Source organism: Nuphar pumila, chromosome 1, assembly GCF_984573655.1.
Source record: "Nuphar pumila chromosome 1, dmNupPumi1.hap1.1, whole genome shotgun sequence".
Classification (NCBI taxonomy): Eukaryota; Viridiplantae; Streptophyta; class Magnoliopsida; order Nymphaeales; family Nymphaeaceae; genus Nuphar; species Nuphar pumila.
The window spans coordinates 22908343-22919054 of record NC_143249.1 but is presented as its reverse complement, the minus strand read 5'-3'; the positions used below and the strand labels follow the sequence as shown (position 1 = coordinate 22919054).

The following is a 10712-nucleotide window of genomic DNA, read 5'->3' as shown; positions in this document are numbered from 1 at the left end:
AGTGATCATCACATTTGCATCGCTAAAGCTGGCTTTGAAAACTTCTTGTCTGATGTAAATTCAAATGGGAAGGCCTGAATGTTGACTTCTGGTCACTTCATACTGTAATACTTCCTATTTGAAATGAATTGAATCATTATTTTTTTTCAAAAGAAAAAATGTCAAACCGATGACTACAAACAAATAGAGTTGATTTGTCCTTGTAATGTGGCTACGAATTGCACTAGATGTCTCCCCTTTGTCGGGGGTACCTATACATCATTGTCGGCGCCACCATATAGGAATGCAAATTGTTCGGATTCGGAACAGCTAAATATACATGGGGGAGTTGGATCTGGAATAGCAAAAGATTGTAAAACCTTCATCCTGGATCTGACCCATTGGCACTATATACGGAATTTTCCCAAGCAAACCATCTTGTGAACAAGTTTTTCCAAGTTTTCTTTGATCATGTCAGAGCTCCACTCATCTGGTTGGGGCGAGTCATGAGGTGAAAGGCTATCATGAGTTTGATTGAAACCCATGGCTGTGCATCTCTTGTCAGAAGTACGAAGCTGGGTTTGCTTCCCGGTGGGCAAGGGGAACCTGGGGGTTTTACACCAATGAGCCTGTGAGTGAGTGAGGTGGTTTACCATGGTTATAAAAAATAAGAAATACAATAGTGTGGGCACTTTGGTGAGGAAAGAGTAGGACTTCACATACAGTAGAAATCAGACTTGCAATTCTCATCTCAACTTCCATATTTCGATTTAATTATGGTAGAAAAAATAAATACTCATGCACGGTTGCCTTCCTAATTAACACGTCTTAATTCTACAATGGATGGATATAACCCTGTGAATACGTTAACAACTGAGCGTCAAAGAACCATCATGTCATATGGCAGGCGGTTTGCAATTTGTGACTGTTGATTTGATTCCATCTCATTTACCCCAGTGAGCCTGCGGTTGGTAGTCAAACTCTGTCGAAGCTTATTGCACCTTCTTAAGAACAAGGCTTCCAGCTATGGCAGGAATGTTGTCAATTCAGTTGAGACTCTTACCCTATTCGTCCATCTTTATTCATATGTTATTTTTTCCACATGGGGCTAGACCACAGATTGTTCCATCACAACTCCAAGTCACCAACTTAATTGATTCTATTTCTCACAATATTGGAAAGAAAATCCTGAAATCATATGTACAATAACTAAATTTGCCAATACCATTCCCTGCTTGCTTAGAGATTAATCTTTCTGTCCTTTCAATAGTCGATGTTCCAGCCCTCTTCGAACTTGTACATTTTTACATAATCAAACATCACCAAGACAGGATGTGCAGTTAGGTGACAGTGGACCCTTGCTATATATGCCAAGTCTTCAAAATCTCCACGTTTCATGAATGTCTGGAATTAATTGAGTTTGGTTTGAATCTTTAAGACAACTGTTAAGAAATCACGAGCAAGATTGAAATACACCACAGCAATAAGAAGGATAGTAACAGAAGAAAACAAAATATACGTGGTTCAGTCTATGACTTACGTCCATAAGCAAGGGAAGCAAAGCTTCACTATAATGATCAAAGAGAGAATACCGAGGCGTTACACTGCTATCGCTCTGAGAAAACCTGATAAACCCAAAACTCTCACAACCCTATGCAAGTCGAACATGATTTTCCAATTACACAAGGAAACACCTACTTGATAATTAAGAAAAAAAATTGCAAAAATTAGGAAACTATGCGGAAACGGGTCATCGAGCAAAGCGGGTTCAGAATTCAAAGCCACGTAACAACTACACTGAGTCATTCAATCTGGGTTCTGTCCTAATTGGCTTGGTGTGAGTCAATTAAGGCTCTCCTAAACCAAGAGAGATATGCTATGCCACCTGAGTCTTAGCTGAATCAACTTCTCATGCACGTTCTCAACCAAGCCAACGCTTGCCAAACATCAGCATCCTACTTCACTGTTGCTTCACACTTCTATTTGACACTCGCTTCTGATCTGCTTAGCTTTGGTATTATCCACTTTCAATTCTGGTAACTAGAGCTAGGAATGACTCAAACAAGTCCACCCAAGTCTCTGCCCCACTAGGTGGACTGGGCTCTATGCTGGGCTGGTTCATGAGAGTTTCAGTTCTTGACTCTGATTCTAAGTTTCCAACTACCATACCTTCTCCAGTTCCAGTGTAACTGTGGAAGTATACGTACGCTAGAATGCTAGCGCAATCCAAAATGATGAAATTACCCTTACACGTGGACCCACCCCCAAATAACTTTATCAAGGTTGGCAGTCCTTACGGTGCAGTCAATAATGACCTACATGAATACGAAGAAAAAGAAAAGAAAAACCGTCATGAACGGACCAAAAAAATGGCAATCTTGTTGCTACCCCATCGACAGTTGGTCATTTCTGTCATCTTTTAATCAGTTGGTTTCTTTTATGCAGAATACAGAGATCAAAAAATTCAAAAATGTTGTAAAAAGATAGGACATAAACGGAAAAGAATCTCTCTCTGTCTCTCTGAACCAACAAAAGCCACGAGGCACAGCAGGATTTAATGCTTCATCGAATAAAGCAGAAAACTTGAATTTAGATCAAGTGCAATGCGATTGCTCCATTTTAAGTGTGCTGCTGCATCTGATAACCAATTATCTGCTGTTGGGGTCCACCGCTGACAGGCTGTACGTCAAAGATGGTAGGTGATCAGGTGCGCAGCACAATAAAAGTGTGCAATCACATTACACCTACATAACAAAGAAATTGTTAACCAAGCAAAAAAAACAAAAAGAGGACAGCCCAGACATCTAACTTATTTGTCTCTGTAGGCAGGCTTTTACTGAATGCACAAAAATCGGATAAGGACGAAATGAATTTCCCTCACTCTCTCTATATATACTCCCACACCCTCCCTCCCATCTATCCATCACAAGTTTATCTTGGAACTCTCTCCCTCTCTCCAATTTTCTCTCTCTCTAGGTCTCCTGCATATATTTTTGTTTCTCCGTTTCCTTTGTGGGCTTTCCTTTCTAAACACACTTAAGTGAAGAAAAACATGGAGGTTTTGCATTTCGTGTTTGGGATTTTTGGTGAGTACCACCTGTTGTAGTTATGTTGGTTCCATTATTAAGGTTTTAAAACATTTTGTAGTTGTTTTTACATCTTTGTTATTAATTGGTGCGCCTTCTTTCTTGATGTTGGTGATAGGGAATGTTACTGCTCTCTTTCTTTTCTTGGCACCATCGTGAGTATCCTCATCCTCTTTCTTTATTCTTTTTTTTTCTTTTTGTTTTTTTTAGAGAAAGAACATCCGCTTTCTTCATTCATCTTCTTCTTTCAAATTCTTGTTCTTTACTAATCCATTGATTTTGGGTGTTGGGTTTGTGTTATTTTCTTATTTGCGACCTAGCACATCCATTAGTTATTGTACGTGCATTTATTTTCCATGTTTAAACGTAGTTGGTTTTTCCAAAGATGCCAGTTGAATGGTTATTTTCCCAAGAAAACCGCTTGCAAGGCCAAAAGAGTGTTTGTTCTTGTGTGCAAAGAGGACACTAGTCCCCAAAGATGGTTTTTTCTTCAGTTGTTAATTTTCAAAATTCTTTTTTCTTTTTTTCTTGGTTAACACCGTTAAAATTTATCATGTTCGGTTGTAAAGGTTTATTAGGATTTCTTTCTCCGCTCAATGAAAGGTTTTCAGATAATCTGGATACTATCTTGTACCATTTCATTTTGTTCCTTGTTAGAATTACATTGACAGAGGTCAGGTAGTTTATAATATGTAGAAAAACCAACCCCTAGCTAACCTAATCTCAGATTTCAAAATTTTCATCTCATTTCCTGTGCATCTTTCATCTTAATACTTCTCAATCGTTGTTTTTCAATTTCCCTCTTGAGTATGCAAAAGTTAAGCCCCTAAACATAACCCTGCCACCATATTTAGGGCACTCAAAAGGTCTCCTCTTATTCTTTCACCCCATGCACTCCAACCTTGACCACAGTCCTAGAGACCCAAAAGAAACCTTTCTTTCTACTACTTTCCTGCCACAATCATGAATTCATGATTAACCATCTTCCTCACTTTCCTCCCATAGTGCTAACCCTAACCTTCCATTCCAATCCAAGTCTCCACAAACCCACCAGCTGAGTGAAGAAAGTGGGCAGTCTGGCTTGATTGAATCATGATCCCCACTTGAAAATATCTTTGGTTCCCACAAAAACTTTGCAATTTGATTGCATTTGAATATTTGAATGATACATGGATGGATGAGGAAATGACACACATACACATGACATGACACGACTACAGGATAACATTCAAGAGGATCATAAAGAGCAGGTCGACGGAGCAGTTCTCTGGTGTGCCGTACGTGGCGACGCTGCTCAACTGCCTGCTGTCAGCGTGGTACGGGCTGCCGTTCGTGTCACCCCACAACCTGCTGGTGAGCACCATCAACGGCACGGGCACCGTCATCGAGTTGGTGTACGTGCTGATATTCCTGGTGCTGGCGTGCGACAGGAGAGTGAGGGCCAAAGTGGGAGGGCTGCTGGCGCTGGTGCTGCTGGTCTTCTCGGCCGTGGTGCTGGTCTCCCTGTTGGCGCTACACGGGCAACACAGGAAGATATTCTGCGGCTTCGCCGCCACCATCTTCTCCATCTGCATGTACGCCTCCCCCCTCTCCATCATGGTGAGAAACTCGCTCTCTCTCTCTCTCTCATAAGTTGGTCATCTTGAAATTCTCCCTCTCTAGCATAAGTTGGTCATCTTGAAATTCTCTTGGTTATTTTTTAGTCTCTTTCTCTCTCTATATGGCATATGTTGGTCATTTGAAACTCTCTCTCTCTCTCTCTCTCTAGCATAAGTTGAACATGGATCCCATCGTTTGAAAGGATAGGTTCCATCCTACATTCAATCCTAGCCATCCAATCAATGGCTAGGATTGAATGTATGATGGAACCCATCCTATTTCAAATGATGGGATCCATGTTCGCATAGTTGGTCATCTTGAAATTCTTTTGGTTATTTTTTAGTCTCTCTCTCTCTCTCTCTCTCTCTCTCTCTCTTTCTCTCTCTCTCTCTCTCTCTCAAGTTGAAGCAGCAAGTTGGTGACTCTGATATGTAGTGGTGGTGGCGATTCTCCCACCTCTAGTACTCTGGTGTTCAAAGGACAGACCGGTCATTTGTTTGTTGGTGAGGGCAGTATGGTGTTGGTGTGGCCTCTGTGCAGCGGTTACTCATCGCACCCAGATGCTTCGGTGGGCACCGAAATTTATTTTCAGAAAATGACTTGAGAGAGAGAGAGTTCCATGCACTGCTGAGGAATGTGTTGGTGATTTTGCTACTTAACTACCCCTCACTTTATGAGGCATCTGCCTAAAAGCTTTATGTCTTTTCTTTTAATGATTCTGTATCTTTGCATGTAAGAGCAATCTAAATTCTCACTATCTGAAAACAACCCCATGCTTTCTGCTCCACTCATTTTAATGTTCCTTCCAGAGCATATATATTATCATATTTTCAATGAAATGACATCGTTGGTCCTCCAAATAAGAAGAGGCAGTACACCTTCTTGATTGAACATTGCCCCTTTAGGATATATTGGTCACCATGCTTTCCACCTTAATAAGAGGCTTCTAGTCATATATATGTCCCATTTCTAGAGAAAGGTAAATTAAAAAGTAAAAGAACCAGAAGGCAGGTGCATCATTTGCCATTTGGGCAAAGTGGGTCCAAAAGACATTTGGTTGGCTTTAGGGTAGCCTTGTTTTTTATGACCTGCCTCAGTGTAGCATTTTTGTTGCCGTTGTTGCCTCTTTCATTGGGTAACTCCAAATGACCAAGATGCCCTTGTGTGAATGATAGCCGTCCTTTATGGTTATATATACAAATCTGTTCGAATCAATGGGGAGGGTGAGTTTATCATTCCCGGTTTTTGTTTGAGTTGGTAAGAAGAGATATAACTCAAAAATGGTTGTTGGGGTATTGAGAGGAGTGAATTGATTTTTTATTGTCTGATTTCCTATGGCGGCTATGAGAGGAGTGAATTTGATTTTTGATTGTCTGTTTTGCTATGGTGGCGTGAGCAGAGGTTGGTGATAAAGACCAAGAGCGTGGAGTACATGCCTTTCTTCCTTTCTCTATTCGTCTTTCTCTGTGGCACCTCATGGTTTGTCTATGGCCTTCTTGGTCGCGACCCCTTTGTTGCAGTAAGCTCTCTCTCTCTCTCTCTCTCTCTCTCTCTCTCTCTCTCTCTCTCTCTCTCTCTCCAATATTTGGTATTCTTGAAGGTAGTGAATTATTGAGCTTTATATGCAACATTCTGATTGATTGGTATTATTTCTTTAAAAAAAGAAAGAAAAAACTGATTGGTATTATTGAAGATTTGAAGGTAGTGAGCTATATATTTAGCTTTATATGCAACATTTATAAACTGACTAAAACGATGATAGCACCCATTGGGAATCTTCCCTTAAAAAAAGAAAAGAAAAAAGTGGTGGGGCTATTGTATGGGGAGATACAGACATTCCTCCATGGCAATCACTTCTTTGGAAATAGGAAAAAAACAAGAGGTTGTATACCCAAAATACCCTGCCCTAAGTAAGGTCAATGCAGCAGCATTCGTCACCGTAGGATAGGGTTCGCTATTTTTATACCGAAAATACCCCTCATAAAGGTCAGTCCTACAAAAGAAGGGTCAAAGCGGGTTTCTAGGGAAACGGTTTATCGGATAAACAACGAATAAATAAAGTCAATTGTCGATGACCGTTAGGATACGTAAGGGGGTTACGGGGGTAAAGAGGGATGTGCCCTAAATTCCGTCCAACCTTTTTTTAATATAAAAATATTTTATTTTGTCTTGGATTTCTTGCAATTTAATGCATGCATATCTGAATAAATTTGGCCGCTCAAGAGTCTTTTTTATAGTGATGTTTATTTGGTAGCTTTGTTGGTCTTATTAGAGGGCTTTGAGGCATTGGTCCAGCATCACCAAAGGTCAAAACCTACTGCTAACTAGGCTAGGCTTATTTTCCTTTGGAATCTTTGGATATTGAGCTCATGGTTCTAGCCATGTTAATGGGGTCCATAAGAACCAAACAAAAGTTCAATGACCTAAGCTAGTTTGTTTCAACTTTGACACATGGTTCAAGATAGCTAGTCAGGATGAGATTTATGGATGTCCCAAGAAAAAGACAATGTTGTCAGTATCGGTATCGGTCCTGAATCGTTTGACCACCAATTCAGCTGTATCAGCCGATACCAATACTCAAGTGGATCGCTAACCCTGTATTGGTCAAAAATAATAAAAAATATTACATGTCAATCGTGACACATATTAAAACCATTAAAATATTACTTTTAGTATTTTTATATTTATTAAAAATAACTTATTCAAGGGTAAAGCGTATCTATTTTCCACCGTATCGGCCCATACGCACCGATACTGATAACATTGGAAAAAGCTGGTGCAGTAAAAAACTAGTAAGACACCTGCTCTGCTCAGCTTCGTTTTAGATATGAACTTTGGGAAGCGTGTCTTGTTTTATTGGTTTCTTTGGCTTATAAATTGACTCTCTGGTAATAATTGTTGCCTTTGATTTCGTGGGGTAGGTACCTAATGGGTTTGGATGTGGGCTGGGGGCCGTACAGCTCATCCTCTATGCCATCTATAGAGACTGTGGAGGTGATGACAGTAAGAAGAAGGTGGTGAGCAGCAGCAAGGGTGATGAAGGTGGCCAAGCCAAGTGTGCTGATGATGACATGGAAATGGGCTACCTCAAGAATGACCCCAAGACCTCTCTCAACCATGACAACAATGCTCTCCGCACGTGACCTGCACACGTGGCAATCACCCACCTGGGGGTGGTCACGTGACCTGGCTCTCTTTTATGTAGAAAGTCAATATCTCTCTCTCTCTCTCTCTCTCTCTCTCTCTCTCTCTCTATTAATGCCTTAATGTTTCTGTTTTTCCAGTTGTTGATTAATGGGGATGATGATTTCAAACTGTGAGCTTTAATCAATTAGGGATGGAATATGTGTGTGTGTATAAATCATGGTCTCCTTTTGCTTTGGATCTTGTCCTGTTTTAAGTTTTAAAGGGTGATCAGGGTGGGGGACTCTTGTGCAGGGTCCATGGATCTGGGGTCTTAGACCTAGAACCGAAACAGAGGAAAGCCAGTATGCTGTCAAATAAGTTTGGTATCCGACCGACTCAAGCGTACCTGAACCTGGCGGGATAACAACAATAATAATAATGTCATATGCAGCCAGTTATACAATCAGGATTGTCCAATGTTATTTTCCACCGCTGATCCCGTACGGATCAGCGGTGATGGGTTTTTTTAACGTGCTGCTAATTCCTGTTTTCTGCCTAGAACATTAGCGGCAGTCGGCCGCCAATGCCTGATTTTTGCGCAAAATCAATGGTTGATAACATTGTGAGCGGTTAATTTTTTAAGCTTTAAAAAAATCTGTGTAGGTGTCACAATCACATGACTTAAAACTCATTTTTTAATTACCAAATAATTCTTGTAGATCTCATCATAAAGTCTGATCTAAAAAAAATCCAAAAAAATATGAAATGAAGGTGATTTATACTCAATAGTTGTGTACTTTCAATAACACAATATCAATATATATATATATATATATATATATATATATATATATATATATATATATATATAGTACAACACCCGTGCCATTTTGCATCATGCAGAAAGAAAACATACTTTAGACATATTATTGTAGTTGTACAGATTATATCCTTTGCAATTCTCCATCAATAATGCAAAGTGATCACCGAGAACAAGCAGGTTTATGATGTACTCATTGCTCAGAACGCAAAGTCTAAAATGATAGGCCTAACTCGAGATACAGATGAGGCACGTGACGTCAGGCATCCAAATAAAACTGAGTTCATTCAGATTTGCAGGCACAAGAGAATTCCAACTATTGGCTTGGGCTTTAATTTGTCTCGAAATGTTGTGATTGGTCATGCAAAAACCATGACAATTTGAAGTATATTGAACCTTGATCCTGAAGACAGTGTTAAACAGTCAGGAATCAAATGTATCGAGATTTGAGAACTCGTGTTTGGAAAGTCCTTTCTCCTCATTTCCACCAACATTCTAATGGCGAAAGGGATAAGAAACATAAAAAATTGCATATAAAAGTAATGAAAAAGGGATCTGTAAAAAAATGTAAACGAGATAAACCAGAAGTGGTATAAAATAAACTTTAAAATGAGTGACATGTTCAAGATGAATTGTCTTCCAATAAAAGGAAATTCCCTTTTTCTGAGGAAAAGCGCAGGACCCCTCAGCTAAGTTACAAGGATTTATTTCGATAGAATGACAATGAAAAGCATGAAAATGCTTAGAATGTGAGTTTAGGTGGAGAATTTATAATAGGAGCTTGTAGTCAGTATGCAGATAGCAAGTTGATTTATTGAGATTCAACCTACAGTTTCAGACAACATTGTACTTGAGTATCAAGCATATAAGGGAAAGGACAGTGCTGTCCAAATCATCAAACTGCCTACTTCATCAATTAATTTTTTTTTTACATAAGCACAGTTACCAAAGAGTTCGGAACACGAGGGATAAGGTATATAAGGAGGTTTATGACAAGTTGGATACCAAAGAGGGCGAGAAGGATATTTATAGGCTTGCAAAGATGAGAGATATGAAATCGAGGGATCTGGGTATGGTTAGATGTATCAAAGATGATACGCAAAGGGTTTTAGTCAAAGATGAGGAGATTAAGGAGAGATGGAAAGATTATTTTGATAAGCTATTTAATGAAAGTCATGCTCAAGATCTTGGAGACTTGTCCATTCCTTTTCATGAGATGAATCGTGACTTCATGCGCAAGATTCAAAAAAAAGAAATTGCAGAGGCTTTGAAGAAAATGAAATCAAGAAGGACAGTTGGCCCAGATGGTATACCTATCGAGGCTTGAAAATACTTGGGAGAGAAAGGTTTAGAATGGTTGACAAATCTTTTTAACAAGATTTGGCGGACTAATAAAATGCCTAATGAGTGGAGGAAGAGTACTTTGGTGCCTCTATATAAGAATAAGGGTGATATACAAGATTGCACAAACTATCGTGGTATAAAACTCATGAGTCATACTATGAAACTTTGGGAGAGGGTGATTCAGTCTCGGTTGAGGAAGATTGTCATGATATCGGAGAATCAATTTGGTTTTATGCTTGGAAGATCAACTATGGAAGCTATACATCTTCTTAGATAACTTATTGAGAGAAATAGAGATAGGAACAAAGATTTGCATATGGTTTTTATTGATTTGGAGAAGGCATACGATAGAGTACCTAGGGACGTTCTCTGGTGGACAATGATGAAGAAAGGTGTTTCTCTCAAGTACATTAGTATAATTAAGGATATGTATGAAGGAGTAGTAACCAATGTCCGCACTTGTGGAGGGGTGACAATCAATTTTCCTATAACGGTTGGGTTACATCAAGGATCTGCTTTAAGCCCTTTCCTATTTGCTATAGTGATGGATGAGCTTACGAGATTAATTCAAGAAAATGTGTCGTGGTGTATGTTGTTTGCTGATGATATTGTTTTGATTGATGAGTCTAGAGTTGGGGTTAATGCTAAGTTAGAATTATGGAGACAGACATTGGAAGCAAGAGGTTTTAAGTTGAGTAAGAGTAAGACAGAATACATGGAATGTCAGTTTAGTAAGCAACGAAGTAGTGATGGGAGCG

At 39.5% G+C, this 10712-nt stretch overlaps 1 protein-coding gene across 1 annotated transcript; it reads left to right on the top strand.

The window, feature by feature from the left end:
• Positions 1-2897: 2897 nt before the first annotated feature.
• LOC149848327 (bidirectional sugar transporter SWEET1-like) lies at positions 2898-8006 on the top strand. Its single transcript, XM_089991001.1, has 5 exons — positions 2898-3065; positions 3184-3220; positions 4286-4664; positions 6064-6183; positions 7586-8006. The coding sequence occupies exons 1-5, from the start codon at positions 3032-3034 to the stop codon at positions 7805-7807; spliced, it is 792 nt and encodes a 263-aa protein (XP_089847127.1). The 5' UTR covers positions 2898-3031; the 3' UTR covers positions 7808-8006.
• Positions 8007-10712: the final 2706 nt, after the last annotated feature.

Excerpts from the sequence above, each read along its gene's own strand:
- LOC149848327 (XM_089991001.1), top strand. The coding sequence starts at position 3,032 with ATGGAGGTTTTGCATTTCGTGTTTGGGATTTTTG. Across the intron at positions 3,066-3,183 it reads TTTCGTGTTTGGGATTTTTG|GGAATGTTACTGCTCTCTTT; the intron begins GTGAGTACCACC and ends TGTTGGTGATAG. Across the intron at positions 6,184-7,585 it reads GTCGCGACCCCTTTGTTGCA|GTACCTAATGGGTTTGGATG; the intron begins GTAAGCTCTCTC and ends TTCGTGGGGTAG.